The sequence below is a fragment of the Capra hircus genome, chromosome 21 (genome assembly GCF_001704415.2).
Source record: "Capra hircus breed San Clemente chromosome 21, ASM170441v1, whole genome shotgun sequence".
In the NCBI taxonomy this organism is placed as follows: Eukaryota; Metazoa; Chordata; class Mammalia; order Artiodactyla; family Bovidae; genus Capra; species Capra hircus.
In genome coordinates this window covers 21559468-21581283 of record NC_030828.1, presented here as the reverse complement: position 1 = coordinate 21581283, position 21816 = coordinate 21559468, and the positions used below count along the sequence as shown (strand labels likewise).

Genomic DNA, 21816 nt, shown 5'->3' with positions numbered 1-21816 from the left:
AACGCCGGAAGCGGAAATGCAAGCTTCCGACGGACTCGGGCTGGCTGAACTACATTTCCCATAGGCCTCCGCCAGCGTCTGCCGACTGACAGCAGCATTAACCAATAATCTTTCGGAGTGGCTTGGGCGCCGTTTATCGATGCGAATCATCGATGAGGGGTGGGACTTTCCTACACGGAGATTCGGGGTTGCTGAGCCACAGCTGTAGTCCACCAATGTTGGGAGGTTGCGGTCCTGCGTCGTTTCTCCCACCCCCGTGGGAATTTGGGGAGGTGGCGGCTTCTCGTCTTACTCCGCCTGGGGGGGGGGGCTACTGAAACAGACGGACCTTGGCAAAGCATTTCCCTTACAGCTGAAAGCGGGTGTTTATCCCTATCTAATCCTATTATACAGGTGAATAAACCCTGGCAGCTTGGACCCAGTTCTCAGGGTGGCGCTGAGACCCCAATTCAGATGTTTTGCCGTTTAAACAAAGTGCTTTTCTGTCTGCCCACTGTAGTAATGCTTCACCACTATCCTCCCCTTTGCCCCCCTCTCCCCATGGTCCTCATTTCCCCAGTGCACAGTCCTGGGTGATTCAAGATGACTATCATTGAGCTTATTCATTTAACAGTCCATTGTAGAGCATATCCTTTGGGCCAAGAAAAACACTTCCTCCTCTTGAGTGCAAACTGGCAGAGGGTGCATTTTCTAAAGTGGAATGGTGAACAACCCAAGGAACTCCAAAGCAGTAAGATTAAGTGCTAAATGGAGTAGCTTTCAAAGTAAATGACTGGAAGGAAGTACTAGAGAGCAGCTGGGAGAGCCCAGGAGGAAAGAAGGTGCACCCTCAGGGAAGAGGGTGGGGAAACTATACTTTATAGCTTTGCTATTTCTGGCTGCTCCACATGGCATGTGGGATCTTAGTTTCCTGACCAGGGATTGAACTGGTGCCCTCTGCACTGGAAGCATAGAGTCTTAACCACTGAGCCACCAGGGAAGTCCCTCTCAGCATATTTTATCTGATTTGGTTTGGACAACAAATTTTGTGTAGTAGGTCTCACTCCCTTTAACACATAAAGGGTCTTAAATTCAATGGAAGGTGGGTGAAGATATGATTTCCCCCCTGGGAGGGGCAGCCTGTGGTGGGGTACAGGACAAGAGGGGCTTTATCTGTAGAGTCCTAAATCCAGCTGCAAGTCTGGCTCATGGAGATTTCTTCTAGCCTCTTGGATCTTAGGAACAAGAGTTCCAAGAAGGCTAATGTGGAAAACTCAGCCCAGCGCTTTCAGGGTGCACACACCTAGCTTTCCAACCAGCCCAGCCTAGAAGTTCCACGGAGCTGCCTCAGGGACCAGCAAAGAGGGGCAAAGACCCAGCCCGGGAGAGCTTTGATTCCCACCATGCAGTCATCAGAGCATCTCTGCTTTTACCTGTTCTTTTTTTTTAAATAACCTTAAAAATTAATTGAATTTTGGCTGTGCTGGGTCTTCGTGGCGGCACTCGGCATTGTGCAGCACTCTCTAGTTGCTGCACAAGGCTTCTCGTCCCGGCAGCTGTGTGTGCGGGCCTCTAGTTGTGGCTTGTGGGCTTAGTTGCCCAAAGGCCGTGGCTCCCTGGCTCCCCACTAGGCTCTGAAATCTTCTATCTCAAAATCTGAGCATCATCCTACTTCCACTTCCTCTATGGCCATGTGCTACGTTATCAAGAGAGTGAGACAAAGCAAAGACTTTAATATCTACCAAGAGATTTGAAATAGCTTCACAAGGTCAGGCAACAGGGAGGTTATAATGGCCCTACATTTGAAAAAAAAAAAAAAAAAACTCCAGGTCTGTCTTTGAGAGACTGTGGGAGGGGGCAAGCCCAGCACACGGGGCCCCTGCCCAACTCTCTGGTTATGAGACAGACCTCCCATCAGGGATAGGGGGTTGAGGAGGGTGACCCCCAGTGATGGGCGAGAAAGGGTCGGTTACAGCAGTGGATCATCTTGATGCGGGGGGAGAAGACTGGAACGAGTAGCCACTATGCCGATGTTAACATTTCCTTGTTCTTTCCATTTGTTCCTTTGGGATTTCTTTTGGCTTTAATAATGCAGTGGGGGGACTTCTCTGGTGGTCCAGTGGTTAAGACTCTGTGCTTACAAGGCAGGGGCTCTGGTTCAATCCCTGGTTGGGGAACTAAGATCCCACCTGCCATGTGGCATGGCAAAAAAAGTTTTTCTTTTTTTTTTTTAATGCAGTGGGGTTATTTGACTTTAGGAGTAGAGTGGTTAAGCAACAGGTGCTGGGCAAGTTCGAAGAAGGCAATGGCACCCCACTCCAGTACTCTTGCCTGGAAAATCCCATGGATGGAGGAGCCTGGTAGGCTACAGTCCATGGGGTCGCCAAGAGTCGGACACGACTAAGCGACTTCACTTTCACTTTTCACCTTCATGCATTGGAGAAGGAAATGGTAACCCACTCCAGTGTTCTTGCCTGGAGAATCCCAGGGACGGGGGAGCCTGGTGGGCTGCCGTCTATGGGGTCGCACAGAGTCGGACACGACTGAAGCGACTTAGCAGCAGCAGCAGCGGCGGCAGCAGCAGCTGGGCAAGTTAGAAACTGAACCTCTCCTCTGGGTCTCCAGGTCCTCATCTATAAACTGGGGATAACTTGACTACGTCACAGGGTGGTTGTCAGACTCAGACCTGCATGTAGAGCTGATCAGCATGCTTCCTGTGCAGAGTAACCTTGCCATAGACGCTGCAACTCTCAGCTTTACGGGTCACTGCAAACCAGAAATGCAACTCACAGGGAAGGAGAAGTCCATGGAAAACAAGAGGAAGTCTCATGATGACCTCCCTCAAGTTGTAAAATCTCTAATAATAGAGTGAGGGTGTGTGGTTAGTGGCACAAGTGTGCCCAGAGCCGGGTCAGTCCTGCTCTCGACACTCCATGGGCGCTTGTATTCCCAAATGTCTAAGAATTCTGTAGGGCCTGGTTCCCAAATGGCTCTAAGGGATTGGAAGGAGGAAGTCTTGGGTGACTCCCAGGTTTCCGGGTTGGGTGAGACCTCGTGGATGGCGGTGCTACTCACGAAAAGGAAATTCACCTGTCAACAGCACGCTGGTCACAGGAGATCAAGGGAGGCAGGTGGGGGTGTGAATTCTAAACTCGCGAGTCTGAGGCTCTAGGAACACTAGAGGGAAGTTGCAGGAAGGAGCCAGTAGAGAGGGAGAGACTAGAAATTGAGGGAGAAAACCGCAGAAGAGCAAGGTCCTGAGCTCTGCAGGGAGGTGGAGGCGAGCGGCAGGTGGACGACCGAAAGTGCATCTCCAGGCTGAGTCCTGAGGCGCAGAAGTGGCAAGGTTCAGAGGAGTTTGCTGGTTTGGGGGCGGGACACTGAGGGAGGCCATACCAGACAGGCTCAAGGCTCTCAGAGGTGAGCATAGGCCTGGGGGCTGGCATGGGCCAGAGGGTACAGGGTGGTCGTTGTGGGGCCACGTTGAGGGCAAAGCAAATAAACCATTTATTGTAGGTTTTTAATCATCCCACGGCTGTCCTCATGAACTTAGAAAAAACTGGTAACAAAAAACTTGGTCCCTAAATATATGTACCTTGAAGGGGAGACGGTCTGTTAGAGACTTGTCTGGCAGAGGGAGATCTGCCCAGGAGGTGGGGGCTTCTCAATGTTTTTTAGGGCAACAAACTGTGTCCTTCCATCCAACACACCTGCCACAACAGACCCCTCTCTACCTCTGCAGACCCCCTCTAGCTGCAAGCAGGACAGGAAGCCAGGGGCTCTCAACCTTTCTAGAAAACCACCATCTGTCATTTTCCCAACCTGGTTCCTGCCTGATTGATTCTGCAATTCTAGCTAATCTTGTTTGCTTTTTATTCCCAGGATATTTTGTGTCTCTACCAGGTAGGGAGGAATAAAGAAGGAAATTTACTTAGAAACGTTTAAAAAGCTTAGTATCAATTGTTTTCTCAAGGTGAGACTTGAAGAGAGCCACCATCTTCTACAACCCAAATTCCAGGGCGTCACCGAGGAAACCCTCCTGGTCCCCCTCCCTTACAGGCAGGGCAGATCTTGTCTCTTCCCAGACGGACGGGAATCTTTCCCCGCCAGGCGGCATGACGATGCACAGCAGAACTGCTTGTTCACGGCCTCTCCCCAGCACCCAGCACGGCGACGGTACACACGGCCTCGGTACATGTTTTCTCAGTAAGTGAAGGAATGGAGCCAGCGATGGGTATCTCACAGCCTAGTGGTTTGGTGTAACAGCTGCTGCTGCCTAAAGCTTCCTGGGTCTAACTCAGTCGATTCCGAATGGAGATGATACCTCCTCGGGAGGCCATCTGGCACAGGAACCAAAGCTGGGGCTCCAGGCGTCGGTTGACAGGCCAGATGCAGTGCTGGCAAAGGGCAAGTGGAGAGGTGTGCGCGCTGGTTGAACACATGGCACCAGGTTTGCCTTAAAGCTGCGCTCTTTGAAGCAAGTGACCCTTTTCCCTCTAAAGGTCTTGGACCAGCTCTGGTCTGAGGCAGGACGTGAGCGGGTGGGTGGGGTGGGGAACTGAGACGTGGGTTTTCTAACACTCAAGCTTGGGTTTTTAACACATGTGAAAAGACAAGACTTGGGCAAAGAATGGGACTTGACTTTATTAGGCGATTTGGAGCAGCCACCCTGTAAAAACCAAGGTGCGTTCTGAGTGCAGACCCCATGCGTAGGAGAGAAAAACCTGTTTTTACCATCCTCTTCCCTCCTAACAAACCCCTTCACCTGCTATTATCCTGTCTTGACTGCTTCACGGCCGAGAACAAAGCCCTGGGAGCATCTCAAGATTAAGGGAGACATCTCTTGATTCAAGCCCAGATCTCTCCAGGCAACAGACGATGAGGGCTCAAAATCAACACCGCCTTAAAAAGAATGCTCTCTGTACACAAACGCTACCAGATGGAATTCTAGATCTGCGTACATAAGACAGAAACGACAAGTGCACAGGGTGATGATTACAGGGCCACGGATCTGGTGGGTAAAGATGCAAGGCCACCCTGCAGACTGCAGGACGGCCACCTGAAGGAGACAGAAATACCATCCACCAGGGGAAGGCAGCTGGGGGCTCTGACGACACCTCACACTCAAAAACTGAAACCCTGCAAGAGTAAGTGCGCCCCTCAACCCCACAGCTGACTTACCCCAGGACAGTGAGCAGAGACAAAAGTAAACACATCACTTCTCCGTTATGCCTTCCCTGGGGGCCTGGGCAACCTATCAATGGAAAGGTTCCCGGCTAGACTTCCTCGTGTTTCTGTGTTCCTGATATTTTCTAGGAAAGGACTTTACCTTCAGGCGGATGACTCAGAACAGGAGAAGCCCTCCGCCTTGACCCGAAATCCAAACCCAGGACCCAGAGGCAGGAAGAGCCGGTTCTGCCAAGGCAGGGGGCCTGGGATGCTCGCAGCTCGGGTGAAGGGACCTCAGCCCAACAGTGGCAGCAGAAGGACTAGGTCTGGGGCCTCTCTCTGAAATGAGGGCCACGCTGGCTTCCGTTGCACATGGAGAACTATCCCCCCATTCTATCAAAGGGGCAACTGAGGCACAGAGGTTCAGGAGAGATGGAGCCAGCAGAGATGGAGAGGTGTCACAGGAAAACGACCGAACTTGCCGAGCTTCCCTTGCTATGCGCGGTTCTCCGCGTCTGACTCTGACTGCTAACGTGCTGGGATCCTAGGAGTGAGGGTGAGCAGGGGTTAAGATCCTGGCAACAAGCCTTCACGAGGAACAGCTCCTCCAAAGACACATCCCTGCGTGGGGGCAGGGTGGCTGGCCCCTCTCCCAGGCCCCCTGTCCCTCATGCTCCCTCCCTCTCTGCCCTTTCAGTAGAGCTTCTCCTTCAGGTGAGTTCGCTGATGCGTGATGAAGTTGGAACTGTTGCTGAAGCCCTTGCCGCACTCGGGGCACTTGTAGGGCTTCTCACCCGTGTGGATCCGCTGGTGGATGATGAGCACCGAATTCCAGCTGAAGCCCTTGCCGCACTCGGGACAGCGGTAGGGCTTGTCCCCCAGGTGGGCCCTCTGGTGCATGACCAGGATGGAGCCCCGGCTGAAGCTCTTGCCGCACATGAGGCACTTGTAGGGCTTCTCGCCCGTGTGGGTCCGCTGGTGCACCACCAGCTGGGAGCGCTGGCTGAAGCCCTTCCCGCACTCCCCGCACTTGTAGGGCTTCTCGCCTGTGTGGATCCGCTGGTGCTTCAGGAGGTTGGAGCTCCAGCTGAAGCTCTCCCCGCACGTCCGGCACTCGTAGGGCTTCTCGCCCGTGTGCGTGCCCTGGTGGGCGATGAGGCTGGAGCTCTGGCTGAAGCTTTTGCCGCACTCCCCACACTTGTAGGGCTTCTCCACCAGGTGGGTCCGGCGGTGCGTGGCCAGGTTGGAGCTGCGGCTGAAGCTCTTGCCGCACTCGCCGCACTGGTAGGGCTTCTCGCCCGTGTGGGTCCTCCGGTGGGTGATGAGGGCCGAGCTCTGGCTGAACCTCTGGCCGCAGTCGGGACACTTGTAGGGCTTCTCGCCCGTGTGGATCCGCTGGTGCCTGATGAGGTTGGAGTTGTAGCTGAAGCTCTCGCCGCACTCCTTGCACTCGTAGGGCTTCTCGCCTGTGTGGATTCCCTGGTGCGTGTTCAGGCTGGACCGGTTGCCGAAGCTCTTGCCACACTGGGGGCACGAGTAGGGCTTCTCGCCCGTGTGGGTCCGCTGGTGCGCGATGAGGTTGGGGCTCCGACTGAAGCTCTTGCCGCACTCGGCGCACCGGAAGGGCTTCTCGCCCGTATGGATCCGCTGGTGGGTGATGAGGTTGGCGCTGCGGCTGAAGCTTTTGCCGCAGTCCCGGCACTTGTAGGGCTTCTCCCCAGTGTGCGTGGTCTGGTGCCTGCTGAAGTTGGAGCCGTCGCTGAAGCTCTTGCCGCATTCGTCGCATTTGTAGTATTTCTCGCCCGTGTGGGTCCGCTCGTGGGTGATGAGGTGGGACTTTCGGCTGAAGGTTTTCCCGCACTGGGGACACTCGTAGGGCTTCTCGCCCAGGTAGGTGCCCTGGAGGCCGATGAGCTGGCCAGCTTCCCTGCCCGGGGCGGGCACCACCCCGCGGTCCTTCCTGGGGGTGTTTCTCCGGGGCCCCTGGGGGTTGCAGTCTCTCTCCACGTCACTTTCCCAGTCGGACTGAGGGATGCCTTCCCCTTCCTGCACGTCTGAGAACATCTCGTGGGACTCGACGTCCTCGAATATGTCCTGGTTAGAGCTCTCCCCATTTTCACTCTGGATCTCAAAATCTGAAACAATGAGGAAAAATGTGCAATTTGTACTTAATTTCCTGTAATGATGAGAAAAGAAAACCAAAGGGGAGGGGCTTCCCTGGTGGCTCAGCGGTGAAGAAATCCCCTGCCAATGCAGGAGACACCGGTTCAATCCCGCATCCAGGAAGACGCTACAACTATTGAGCCTGTGCTCCAGAGCCCCGAGGGCTGCAACGGCTGAAGCTCTCAAGGTCTGGAGCCTGAGCTCTGCAACAAGAGAAGCCACTGCAGTGAGAAGCCCACGCGCCACAACCAGAGAGCAGCCCCCAGGAGCAGCAACTAGAGAAAAAGCCTGGGCAGCAATGAAGACCCAACACGGCCAAAAATAAACACACAAATAAAACACACTACTTACTAGAAGAATTCTGTAATCAGTTTCAAAGGAAGTCAGTGCTCAAAAAGGCAGAGAATTCTTCTAAACACGATTCAATTTTTTAAGTTGTTTTTTTCTTTTGACATGGGACTATTTTTTAAGTCTTTATTGAATGTGTTACAATATTGCTTCTGTTGTATATTTTGGCCTTTTGCCCTGAAGGCATGTGGAATATTTCAGTTCCCAGACCAGGGATCAAACCCGCAATCCACTCATTGGAAGACGAAGTCCTAACCACTGGGCAACCAGGGAAGTCCCACTATTCCATTTCTGATGGTCTCACAGGCTACAGAATAGCATTTCGATTTAATGGGTATTTCCCTGGTAATCTGTAAAGCTGAACATCTTTTCTTATGGATATAATCCGTTTTTATTCATTTCTAAATTGCCAGGTCATATCTTTTACCTGTTATTCCACTGGGTTGACTTGGCACAGGAGGGCCTAGAGGAGCCATCCCACGTTGAAGGTCAGGAAGGGTGGCGGTGAGGAGATACCCCTCATCCAAGGTAAGGAGCAGCAGCTGCGCTTTGCTGGAGCAGCCGTGAAGAGACACCCCACACCCAAGGTAAAAGAAACCCAAGTAAGATGGTAGGTGTTGCAAGAGGGCATCAGAGGGCAGACACACTGAAACCATACTCAAGACCAGGAGCTGACTGTGGCTCAGATCATGAACTCCTTATTACCAAATTCAGACTCCAATTGAAGAAAGTAGGGAAAACCGCTAGACCATTCAGGTATGACCTAAATCAAATCCCTTATGATTATACAGTGGAAGTGAGAAATAGATTTAAGGGCCTAGATCTGATAGATAGAGTGCCTGATGAACTATGGAATGAGGTTCGTGACATTGTACAGGAGACAGGGATCAAGACCATCCCCATGGAAAAGAAATGCAAAAAAGCAAAATGGCTGTCTGGGGAGGCCTTAAAAATAGCTGTGAAAAGAGAAGTGAAAAGCAAAGGAGAAAAGGAAAGATATAAGCATCTGAATGCAGAGTTCCAAAGAATAGCAAGAAGAGATAAGAAAGCCTTCTTCAGCAATCAATGCAAAGAAATAGAGGAAAAGAACAGAATGGGAAAGACTAGAGATCTCTTTAAGAAAATTAGAGATACCAAGGGAACATTTCATGCAAAGATGGGCTTGATAAAGGACAGAAATGGTATGGACCTAACAGAAGCAGAAGCTATTAAGAAGAGGTGGCAAGAATACACAGAAGAACTGTAGAAAAAAGATCTTCACAACCCAGATGATCACGATGGTATGATCACTCATCTAGAGCCAGACATCCTGGAATGTGAAGTCAAGTGGGCCTTAAAAAGCATCACTACGAACAAAGCTAGTGGAGGTGATGGCATTCCAGTTGAGCTATTTCAAATCCTGAAAGATGACGCTGTGAAAGTGCTGCACTCAATATGCCAGCAAATTTGGAAAACTCAGCAGTGGCCACAGGACTGGAAAAGGTCAGTTTTCATTCCAATGCCAAAGAAAGGCAATGCCAAAGAATGCTCAAACTACCGCACAATTGCAATCATCTCATACGCTAGTAAAGTAATGCTCAAAATTCTCCAAGCCAGGCTTCAGCAATACGTGAACCGTGAACTTCCTGATGTTCAAGCTGGTTTTAGAAAAGGCAGAGGAACCAGAGATCAAATTGCCAACATCTGCTGGATCATGGAAAAAGCAAGAGAGTTCCAGAAAAACATCTATTTCTGCTTTATCGACTATGCCAAAGCCTTTGACTGTGTGCATCACAATAAACTGTGGAAAATTCTGAAAGAGATGGGAGTACCAGACCACCTGACCTGCCTCTTGAGAAATCTGTATGCAGGCCAGGAAGCAACAGTTAGAACTGGACACGAAACAACAGACTGGTTCCAAATAGGAAAAGAAGTGTGTCAAGGCTGTATATTGTCACTGTGCTTATTTAACTTATATGCAGAGTACATCATGAGAAACGCTGGACTGGAAGAAGCACAAGCTGGAATGAAGACTGCCGGGAGAAATATCAATAACCTCAGATATGCAGATGACACCACCCTTATGGCAGAAAGTGAAGAGGAACTAAAAAAGCCTCCTGATGAAAGTGAAAGAGGAGAGTGAAAAAGTTGGCTTAAAGCTCAACATTCAGAAAACGAAGATCACGGCATCTGGTCCCATCACTTCATGGGAAACAGATGTGGAAACAGTGGAAACAGTGTCAGACGTTATTTTTTTGGGCTCCAAAATCACTGCAGATGGTGACTGCAGCCATGAAATTAAAAGACGCTTACTCCTTGGAAGAAAAGTTATGACCAACCTAGATAGCATATTCGAAAGCAGAAACATTACTTTGCTGACTAAGGTCCATCTAGTCAAGGCTATGGTTTTTCCAGTGGTCATGTATGGACGAGAGAGTTGGACTGTGAAGAAGGCTGAGTGCCGAAGAATTGATGCTTTTGAACTGCGGTGTTGGAGAAGACTCTTGAGGGTCCCTTGGACTGTAAGGAGATCCAACCAGTCCATTCTGAAGGAGATCAACCCTGGGATTTCTTTGGAAGGAATGATGCTAACGCTGAAACTCCAGTACTCTGGCCACCTCATATGAAGAGTTGACTCATTGGAAAAGACTCATGCTGGGAGGGATTGGGGGTAGGAGGAGAATGGGACAACAGAGGATGAGATGGCTGGATGGCATCACCAACTTGATGGACACAAGTTTGAGTGAACCCCAGGAGTTGGTGATGGACAGGGAGGCCTGGTGTGCTGCGATTCATGGGGTCACAAAGAGTCGGACACGACTGAGCAACTGAACTGAACTGAACTGAGATGCTCTTATAGAGCAAGATTTCGACTCTTATCTGCTACACTGCAGGCTCTGTGGCAAATATTTCCTCCCAGTCTCTGCACTGGCTTTGAACTTTCTTCACAGTATCTTTTTAATATAAAGGACTTTTATTTCCACGAGTACAATCTAGCTTTGATGACTTGTTTTAAGATTAAGAAGTCCTACCCCACTGCAAGATTCCAAAAATACTCTCCTATAGGTGACTTCAGATGGTTTACAGTATAGATCTATAACTCACCTGAATTTACTTCTGTGTAACTTGTGAAGCAGGGCTCTATTTCTGTGCAAGTTACGAAGCAGAGATCCACTTCTAGTTTTTTCAAAAGGGTCGGACCACTGTCCAAATACTACTGAATTGCCAAAGGACCCTTATTGGTTAGCAGACAATTACAACACATCCTAAACCAATGGTTCTTGCATTTTCCTACCCTGACCCAGGCTCTAGGCTCACATGGAATTCAGAGGGCCACGTGTGTCCCCCTGCCCAGCCAGACGCCTCTGCTTTCTCTCCCATACTAGAAAGCGTATCAGAATAGAGTTAAGTGTGGAGAAATTTGCTGTCAATATGGGGATAAGCGTGCATGTGCTGTAAGTGAACAATGAGATCACTGGTCACAGACATCAGTGCTTTAGTGTGTTAGGCTCACAATTCTTGTAAGGTCCCTCCCGCCTGATTGTGACATACCCCTGGATCTCAATACCACAGTCAGAGCCACTGGTTTGAAATGCAGAAGTGGGTCTCTAATTCTCATACAGCTGATGCCCCAGTGGGATTCTCCCCATCAGGGTGCTGCCTTGGCGAACCTGGTGGGAACCCAATAGCACCTAAGTGGCTTGGACCATTGTTCCCCCTGAACTCTGACTGCTTGAAAGACGAAGTGCTGGTAAAAACAGCAAGGAGCTGTTATCAGTTTAAATGAATGACTGCCAAATAGTTTAGTAATAACGTTACATCTCAAGAGTTCTGTGTGGTATACATTTCAAATATTTAAGTGAATTAAAAGTGATGTTGTTCTGAACCTGAGAATTGTGGCTTTAAGAAGACATATACCTTCATAACCCTACACTGCTCTCTACTCTTCTTATTGACAAGAGAGTGTATGGGCTCCCTACTGGATCAGTGGTAATAAGTCCACCAACCAATGCAGGGGACATGGGTTCAACCCTGGCCGGGGGAAATTCCATGTGCTGTGGGGCAACTAAGCTCATGTACTGCAACTACCAAGCGCATGCTCTAGAGCCTGGGAGCCACAGCTACTGAGCCCACATGCCTCGAGCCCGTGCTCTGCAACAGGAGAAGCCACTGCGACAGGAGGCCCTCGAACCGCAACTAGAGGAAGCCCGCACAGCAGCAGGGGCCCAGCACAGCCCTAAGTCAATGAAACTATAAAAATGTATTTAACAACAGCGTAAAAGATGATAATACCCACTGAGTTTGCTAAATATACACAAAGAATTAATACAGAGCTTCCAAGAGTGAAAACCTAAGAGCAGGTGCTCTCGGGGCTTCCCAGTGGCCACCTGGGAAACTCCCAACGCAGGGGGCCCGGGTTCGATCCCTGGTCAGGGTACTAGATCCCACATGCCACAACTCAAGAGTTTTCATGCAACTAAAGATCCCGTGTGCTGCAACCAAAACTGGGTACAGTCAAATAAACACCTAAAAAAATAAAAAAAGGCATAGGTCCTCTCTCGCTATACTAAGCTGCCTGGCCTGACTTGCCTCCCAGCCTGAGAATTCTCCCAGTCTTACCCAGTCTCCCTTTTGAGATTTTGGAGTGTTCTGCTAACTTTGGGCTTGACCCCCATTATGTTTTAAAACACAGTTTAGCTTGGCTTTCTCAAGAGAAAGGCAGATAAGCCCGGAATAATGAAGCTATCCATCTGCCTCCTTCATTGACCCAGCAGTTGTTTCTCCACACAGAAAGATTCATTTTTCTCACTCCGACAATAATGAGTCTCCACTATGTGTAGGGCACTGTACTGCATACTGTTTTTTTTTTAAATGGAAAAGACAGGTTCCTCGACTTTGGGGATTTTATAAGCGCCTAGAAAAAATAAGATGAGGACCAATACAAACAGAAAACAAGAGACTTCTCTGATGGTTCAGTGGTTAAGACTTCACCCTCCAATGCAGGGGGTGTGGGTTCCATCCCCGGTCAAGGAACTAAGATCCCACCTGCCCTGCAGCCAAAAATTCAAAACATAAAACAGAAATAATATTGTAACAAGTTCCATAAAGACTTTAAAAATGGTCCACATCAAAGAAAAAAAAATCTTAAAACAATACATGATACAAAGCCAAAAGAGGAGAATCTGAATGTTCCAGGGGCGATGACTTCAAGCAGAGGTGACAGAGAGGCTCTTAGGTGGCGGATCTAGGGATGGGGAAGAGAGGCTGGAAGTGAGCACGGCTTTATGGAGCAGGTAGGGGTCCAGAGGTGTGTACTCAGAGGATGACCATCACACAGGGATGGAACAGGGCCATTCCAAGTCACGATTCAGCAGCACAGGTGAAAGCTACAAGCACAGGCTATATTCAAGGAACAGCATGATCTGAATGCAGTGAGGGGATCAGGGGAGGACCAGCCAGGGGCCACCTGGGCCAGGCCACAACAGGGCCACGAGTGCAAGCAAAACAAAGAGGTCGTGCTTGATCTGGAGGCCCCGGGGGACTAGAGAGGGTGTGGAAGCAGAAGGGCCCCATCGCTCAGGTAGGACTGCAGCAGCTGCCACGCAGGCGGCAGAGGCTGAAGGCACGTTCCCTCTGGGGGCCCCTGCCAGTCTGGTGAAACAGCGAGAGCCTGAATGAGGGCTGGGAATGGAGTTCACGGCAACCCACTCCAGTAGTCTTGCCTGGAGAATTCCATGGACAGAGGTGTCTGAAGGGCTACAGTCCATGAGGCCGCAGAGTCGGACACAACAGAGCAACTGAACATGTGTGCATAGGGATCAAAAATGTCCTTGGGAAACGCAAAGAGAGATGAGCTTTACCTCTTAAACTACTAATATAAGGGACTTCCCTGGTGGCCCAGTAATTAAGAAGCTGCCTTGCAACACGGGGGACTCGGATTCAAGCCCTGGTTGGGGACCCAGGATCCCACATGCAGGGGGGCAACTAAGCTGGAGAGCCGTAACTACTGAGCCCAAGTGCTCTGGAGCCCACGTGCCACAACTAGGAAGTCTGTGCACCACAAGGAAGATCCCGTGCGCTGCAACTAAGACCCAGTGCAGCTCAGTTAATGAATTAGTTAAAAGAAAGAAAACATCCGTTTGTGAGCCAGGTGGCAGGTTCTCACCAGATCTGATGGCACTTGGATCTTGAACTTAAGAGCCTCCAGAACTGTGGGAAATAAATTTCAAAACTATTAACACAGGTCCAGTCTCAACTGAAACGACAAGATACTTGATCTGGGAACACCCAGAGGAGCCTGCTAGTCAAATATTAAACAACATGGTCTAACCAGGTCTTAAAAACATGCTGGGTAAAACATGTGACCAAAGGTCCCAGGCTGGACAAACTGACTAGAGGTCAAGTGGTCTTATCCTGAGGACGTGCTTGACAAGGGATGGAGATCACTGCAGAGGTTCCTCTGAGCGATCACCAGGCAGGTCAGGAACACATGTTGAAGAAATGAAAACCAATGAAAATGACCTCAAAGGCAGAAGTCAGAGCACTGACAAGCTGCTCAGTCTGGACATTCTCCACCTGGGACGTCCCGTGAAAGATGAAACAAAGCCCCTCCAACAAGCCAGGGGGGGAAGGCGGTCACCGCGGGGGCCAGTCACCGCGTCAGGGATGCCTGGTGAGACGTGACCCCCTGCTCTGTAACTCCAACTGCACGATAGCCCAGGGGCTTCTCCTCAGCCCTCTGGCCTCTCGTTAGCGTCTGACTCAAGAGCCTGACATTCATCACAGACTTGTTACATCCGTCAGAAAAGTAAACAATGTTTTTAAAAAGGATGAGAGGCTTTTGCTTTTTTTAAACAGGAAAAGTAAAATTAAAAGTTATTTTTCAGGGTCAAAGACCATCTGGGACTTTGCTTCAAATAAAACCCGGGGTAGGGACTTCCCTGGTGGTCCACTGGCTAAGACTCCACGGCTTCCCAATGAAGGGGGCCCAGGTTCTGTCCCTGGTCAGGGAACTAGATCTTGTTCGCCCCAAGTAAGAGTCTGCAAGCCACATCTAAGAGCCAGTGCACCCAAACAAATGAATAAATAAAAATAAATATTAAAAAAAACCCTCTGAGATCCCCCCAAACACATGTGGAAGCAAACAGACTGGAGTTTGAATCCTGGTTTGAATCTTCTTCTTCTCAAAGAAGAGCTTGACTTTGCTGAATGTCCATGTCCCCTCATCTGTTAAATGATGGTCCCACACACTTCACAGGATTATTAGTGAGACGGAGGTGTAAGGTGCTCAGTGCAGGCCTAGGCTCACAGTGGAACCTCCATGACCACCCTCTTCTCCAAAGTACAGCTTTATTCACACCTCCCAAGTCTCTGGGCATTGTTACAACTCCGCCCCTAAACTATCTTCCCTTCCCAGTCTTCTGAATCCTCCAGACTAGATGCCACTGAATTAGTCACCTTTGTCTTAAAAAAAGTTTTTTTCGGTCATGCCTCACAGCATGTAGGAGAAGGAAATGGTAACTCACTCCAGTATTCTTGCCTGGAGAATTCTGTGGACAGAGGAGCCTGGTGGGCTCCAGTCCATGGGGTCGCAAAGAGTCAGACACGACTGAGCGACTGTCACTCACTCACGGCATGTAAGATCTAGTTCCCTGACCAAGGACTGAACCTGTGGCCCCTGCATTTAAAGCAAAGAGACTCAAACAATGGACTACCAGGGAAGTCCTAGTCACTTAGTGACTCTACAGATGAGTCACCTACAGTCCTCATCTGTAGCCCCTCTTTCCAATACCCTACCAAGAACTAGGACTTTGCATCTCATTTGTGATGAAATGATTAAGAACATGAGCCATGTCCTCAGACCCCTGAGCTGGCATTCTTGCTCAGCCTCATCCTGGGGGCATGATCTTGACGGAGTCACTTATCTTCCCCGGTGATGATGATCCTGCTGATCTCTCGAGGTGGTGAAATCTATGTGAGTTTTGCATATAAGATGCTAGGCACACTGCTTGGCCCACAAAGAGGATCCGTCAGTGCTGGCTGGTGTTACCATGAGTTCCTTCTCACATGGCCCATCTCCTCCCCTTCTCTTGCTGTCCCCACCCCATCACTGCACACCTAGCATCCAGGCGGCTTCCCAGCTGCTCTCCCACCTCTAGCATAAAACCTGAACCCTGTCGTTGAGCTCAGCTTCCTCCCCTGCCCCTGGGGCCCTGGTTAAAACCTGCTAAGGCCAAAGCCTCACCCACCCTTCCCCCAAACCCTACTTCCCACCACTTTCTAAAAACACACTTTCCACTCCAATCCACCAGTCTTCCTTAGGCAGTCACCGGAATGGTCACCCGAATGATCTCACGGGTCCACTCTTCCAGGTCTCTGCTTAGCACAGCTCCTGGAATGCCACACCCTCCCTCCCCCCACACCTTTCCAAACCCCCCACCAGCTCAACCCCTGCTCAGGGGTCACGTCATTCACAAAGCCTTCACTGACCTTATCTCTCCTCTCCCCTCCAACCCTTTTCCCTGAACCCCTGCAGTTCCCATCAGCACAAAGGTAGCCGCCGTTTCCCTCGGGTCCTGAAACAGTCCGTGGGTTACAGGTGGCAGTTGTTGTTCAGTTGCTAAGTCATGTCTGACTCTTGTGACACCATGGACTGTAGCCCACCGGGCTCTTCTGCCCATGGGATTTCCTAGGCAAGAATACTGGAGTGGGTTGCCACTTCCTTCTTCCGGAGATCTTCCCGACCCAGGGATCATGTCTCCTGCATTGGCAGGCAGGTTTTTCACCACTGAGCACCCGGGAAGCCCAGGGGCACAGGCAGATCTGCAGTGCACATCTGGTAATCAAGGCAGCCCAGATTACAGCTGAAGATGGGCATGCGTGGGTCCCACAGTGCAATAATAAAACCAAAGACAAATATATTAAGCTGCAAAGAGCTCCAGTTTGGAATTACTCTTTTAAGAGCCCAAGATGACTTTATACCAGAGACTAAGTCCCTAGTTACCAGCTGGCTTACTCGTCATTTATCATGATTTCACAAAAAATAATCACTTAAAAAAAAACAGGATTTGGTTTATCTAATTGCTAGAACTGAAAATATCCGGACGTGTACTGCACAACAGGGTGAAAGTGCCAAGAGCTGGTTTATGGGGTCTTCAGTCCCTTTCCTCCTTAGCTCCATCAGCTTCCCAACCATCCCAACTACAACACAAACAACAACTGCGCTATCTAACTGTAGCTCCAACGGTAGTCCTGTGCTTCCCTGGTGGCTCAGTGGCAAAGAATCCACCTGCCAATGTAGGGGATATGGGTTTGATCCCTGATCGGGAACATTCTGCATGCTACGGAACAACTAAGCCCATGTGCCGCAACTACCAAAGCTCTTGTGCCGTAGAGCCCAGGCTCCGCAACAAGAGATGCCACCGCAATGAGAAGCCGGTGCACCACAACCAGAGAAACGCCCCCGCTCGCTGCAACTACAGACAAGCCTGAGCAGCAACAGGGACCCAGCACAGCCAAGTAGGAAAAAAAATAGTTCTCTAAGCCCTAAAAACTACTCTTATTACTTAAAAGAGTGATTTCTTATGCTGAAATTCTGGAACTGTCACTGCACACAACCAGGGCATTTGGGGTGACAGCGTGCCAATCACCTGCACACAGACTGGAGGGATGGGCTGACGGGGACTCAGTTCCTGGGTGCCACCTCTTCCTCCTCTGCAAACACCATACCCCTCCCACCCTGTCCCTATGAGGCTCTCCCTCTCACCACTGTCCCGAAGGGTCTGGGTCAAGTCCTCCACCAGGGCCACCGCCTCCTCGCCACTCTCGGGTCGATGCTCCTGCAGCCAGGCCTGAATTTCTCGGGGCAGCACGGTCAGCATTTGCTCCCTGGTGTGCATCTCTGGCCTCAGCCAGCGCCGGCAGAGCTCTCTAAGGCGGCCGAGTGCCCCCTGCGGCCCTCCGGCTACGTCCTCGTGGGGGCTGCCCTTGCCAGTACCCTGGGGAAAGGGCTCAGACTCAGGGCCATCTTCCTGCAGCACAGCTTCCTGTACCCAGGAGTCATCCTCCAGGATCACTGTGGCCACCTCCTCCTCCTGGTTATCTTCCTCCCGAGGGAGGCGGACTACAGGGCTCCGCGGAGCAGTTACTCTCGGCCCCTCTGAGGCCATCATCCACGTCCTTGGGTTGGAATCACTCAGGCTTCTGATCTTGACCTTCGGTCTTCTCCAGGCAGGCTCCCTGAGAAGACAGCACCCTTCTCCAGTTTCAACAAGTGGTCTGGCTAAGAATGAGAGAGAGAACTAGGATCAATAACTAAAAGGTCCTAAAACAATTTAACTCACAACAGCCCAGGTCAGGCCACCAAGTGATTCTTACATCCACAAATCAGGAGAAGTTTCCTGTCCCTCTTAAAGGAAAAATGGCTTATTCCTGAAAGCATCTCTGTGGCAAGAGAAGAATCACAAGCACAAAATACAGTGTTTTTCTTCCCAAAAGACCAAAGCATGAGTATGAGAAATTCAAAGCCCTCGAAAGAACCCAGGACAGAGCTATCCTGCTCTAAGTCAGTTCAGGTTTGCTGCAGAGTCAGTGACCTTGACCTCACATACCACTCAGTCACACAACCTCACAGACTAAATAAACAGATAGGAACACCCATCCTACTAATCTGAAAGGAACGTCTTAAGAATTTACAAAGGATCAGATGTCAAGGCACCGTGAGCCTCAGTGAAAGGAAGGAAATATCTCAACTGCATTATTATATTTTAAAACATGATGTTTTAAAATGTTCATATTCTTACATCCAGCCATGGCCCCTCAGGAATTTATTTTTTTTAATAACCATCTTTGCTAAATTTACTAAATATCTGCAAGGACACACAACCGTTTCTAATTGCAAAAAAAACTGACACCTTAAAATCCAGCAGCAGGAGAATGGCTAATTATGGCACATCCATACAGTAAAATGTACTAAAAACTACACTGATGATGTAATAATGACTACGTTTGGGGGGGTGGGGGTGGAGTGGGGGTAGGGGGATGTTACTGAGAAGGGGCCCAAAGGAGCTGGAAATGTTTTATGTCTTGATTTGGCAATGGTTGCATAAGAGCATACATATGAAATTTAAGATTGTGTGCTCTGATGTGTGTATTTTTAAATATTAAAAAATTATGCTGACAATAATTATTAATCACTAATGACTTAAGATAATCCTCATAATATGAAAACTAATGAATAAAAACAAAACCAGCAAGATAAAAAAACCACAGACACGGTATGACCCCATTTCCTTTTTAAAATGAACACATACACAAGGAAAAAAAAAAAAAACCTGGATAGAAATTCTACAAAATGTTGAGAGCAGTTATTTAAAACAAAGACTAAAAGGCAATGAAGTATTTTTAAAAATCATCACTACAGCATAAAGACTCAGAAACACTCCCGGGAAAACTTTTTAAAAAGAAGAAAAAAGAAAAGCCAGTGGAAACACTAAAGCTCTCAAACTGTATTCACCAAATGGCTAGAAGAAACAGTTATATCACAATTCTTAACTTAGGGGGTGGGGGGGCAGGAAAACCGTTCGCAGACAATTTAAGCGTTGTCCCACTTGGGGCCAGACACGCCCCCTCAGAAGCTCAGTTTCCCCATTTTTAAAATGAGCTGCGCGGGATGTCGTCCACTGTGCCTTTCAGTCTAAAGCCTGTGCCCCTGGCAGGATGTACAAGGAGCTCGCCGCTAGAGAGAAGAGTTCAGGTCGGCTCCCTGAGCCCGACCGGGCGTCTAAGCTCGGACAGCCCGGAGCCCGCAGGACACGAACACGGCCCCCGACGCCCCTCCCCCAGCAGGGCTGCCCGCCCTGGCTCCAGGCCCGTTATCCCCTGGCCTCGGGCTGCTCCCCCGGCCAGCGCGGCTCCGGCTCTCTGTCTCCGGGCTCACCTCTCCAGAGACCGGATGCCGCTTCCTCAGTCGCTCCACGCGCTAAAGCGCCACCGGGCACGGTCCGGCCCCTCCGGAGTCGCAGCGGCTCAAGCCCGAGGGGCACCGAGAACAATGGACGGGAGAGGCCCGCCCCCCCACCGCGCTCATTGGCCATAGAGAACGGTCCCTGGAAACTCTGCTTTCCCATTGGCGAATACGGACCCAGCCTGGCGGCGGGAGGGAGGCTGGGCCGAAGGCATTGTGGGAGATGTAGTCCTCACGAGCCTACTGCGACCTCGGGCCAGGGGCCAGAGTTTGGGGGGATTTGATAACCTGCGCAGGGTGCATGGAACCGAGGCGGGAAAATCCACCGACTGGCAGTCAGGGCCCCAGACCTGTGACTTGGGACAGATCACTCCACTTCTTTATGTCCTCCAAATAGTGGTCTATAAAAAGGGAAAGTTGGATGGAAGCTCCCTTTCAGCTGTAAACTGTGTGGCAGATAATTTTGTTAGGCCCTTCGACAGCCGAAAGCGGCCCCTGAATAGGAAAAGAATCTGCACAGAGAAGTCCCTTCCCGCCCAGCCCGGCGCCTCTCCCACAGCCGGCCCCCCGGCTCGCACCTGGCTTCTGGACACCCTTTTGTTTACGCACGTGGTGTTCCTGGGTCAGGAGGAGAGCTTTGTCCCGCCTCTTCTGCCGCGGACCTCCCATTCTTTCCTCCGTTTCCTCCTGTATGGAACCTGCCTCATCATACAGCCCTAGGCGGAGTCACCGCCCCCAGCACACCTGCTCCATGTCTCCTTGTTATTAATAGTTATCCCAGCCTTACTTATTATCAATCTCGGCACTGGGGGGCTGAGAGTGACAGATTGACCTCTCTTGTGGGGTTTCAGTGGCTGGCACTGTCCACTAAAAAATTAGTCGCAACGTGAAAGTAGAGAATGTTTTGTTCAGTTGGGAATGTTCAGGACTCCAAGCCCGGGAGACAATATCTCAGCCCTAAGAAATAGCTCCCAGGAGGCGGGAGAGGGAGTCAGGCTATATACAAGTTTGTACGGAAGGGAGCAGGTAGTTTGCACAACAAAGATTATTGTTCAGGAGGAAAAACCAGACATCAAGTTAAGGAATTTAGTGCTCTTCTATGTATGGGAAGATGCAAGAGTTTGGGATTATTGAAGTCATTTTTTTCATATGCATCTCAGCTATCTGGGGCTAGCATCCTGCATTTTCCCTTAGGGCTCACCAGCTGACATTGGAGGGCTGGCTGCTGTCCATGGGGTCAAGAGCTGGACACGACAGAGCAACTAAGCACAGCACAGTCACTGATGACTGTAACTTCCTTAAGTTCCTCACGTAGGGAGTGGTGCTGCTTATTGGCATAGCTCAGAAATTCACGTCTGGAGAGAAAATCGCAGATAGCTATGACACTTCTTGCCCACCGATATGGCAAGAAATGTTTCATTTCACAGTGCTTTTGAAGAAATGCCTGTCATATCAGTGTATGACAGCAGGTGGATAACTGCCTGGAAATTCAAGGGGGAAATACAAGGCCGGAGAGAAAGACACTCCTAACATTATTGACTAGGTGATTTTTGCAGAAACTAACACTGATTTGTTATGTTAGTGAATATTGAAGTGTCTCTGATCAATAACGTTTGGGTAACAAAAGTGGTATTAATACGTCTGGTCAATAATTAATGGTCTGTGATAGAACAATGGTATATTTTTGTACAAGGCAATTATTGGGAGCATGCATAATCAAATGACTACATTTGTTTTTTTTTTATTTAAATTTCATTTTCATGACAATTTAATTTTCATTTCATGAATGTTTGAGAAGTGTTTCTTGATTATTGGTGATTTTAATCTCATTTTCTATGAACTGATTTTTCATATCTTCTTCCCATTTTTAAAGTTGAATTTACTTGTAAAAGTTCTTTGGGCTTCCCAAGTGGATCTAGTGTTAAAGAAGCCGCCTTTCAATGCAGGAGAGATAAGAGACTCTGATCCCTGGATGGAAAAAGCTCTTAGCTTATTAAGAAAATGATTCCTTTGTCACAGAAGTCTCTGCTGTTTTTCTCATTACGCGGTTCGATTTTTGCTGTTTTGTGTTTTATTTAGAAATTTGACATGTTTATGCTGTCAAGTTTGTCAGTCTTGTCTTTTTATAGTTTCTGAGTTTTATGTCACTCTTGGAAAGCTGTCTGCACCACTCCAAAGATTATTTGAATTTCATTCATTTTTCACTAATTAAC

General features: G+C 49.5%; 1 protein-coding gene across 1 annotated transcript; it reads right to left on the bottom strand.

Moving 5' to 3' along the window:
* On the bottom strand, positions 4599-19690 carry ZSCAN2 (zinc finger and SCAN domain containing 2). The gene is made up of 3 exons (XM_018066578.1): positions 19577-19690; positions 17405-17920; positions 4599-7283 (listed from the first exon to the last, which is right to left on the bottom strand). Exons 2-3 carry the CDS (start codon positions 17808-17810, stop codon positions 5842-5844), a joined length of 1848 nt encoding a protein of 615 aa, XP_017922067.1. The 5' UTR covers positions 17811-17920; positions 19577-19690; the 3' UTR covers positions 4599-5841.

Coding starts and splice junctions, on each gene's coding strand:
- ZSCAN2 (XM_018066578.1), bottom strand. CDS start 17,810: ATGATGGCCTCAGAGGGGCCGAGAGTAACTGCTCCGCGGAGCCCTGTA. Junction 7,284..17,404: donor CCAGACCCTTCGGGACAGTG/GTGAGAGGGAGA, acceptor TCATTGTTTCAG/ATTTTGAGATCCAGAGTGAA.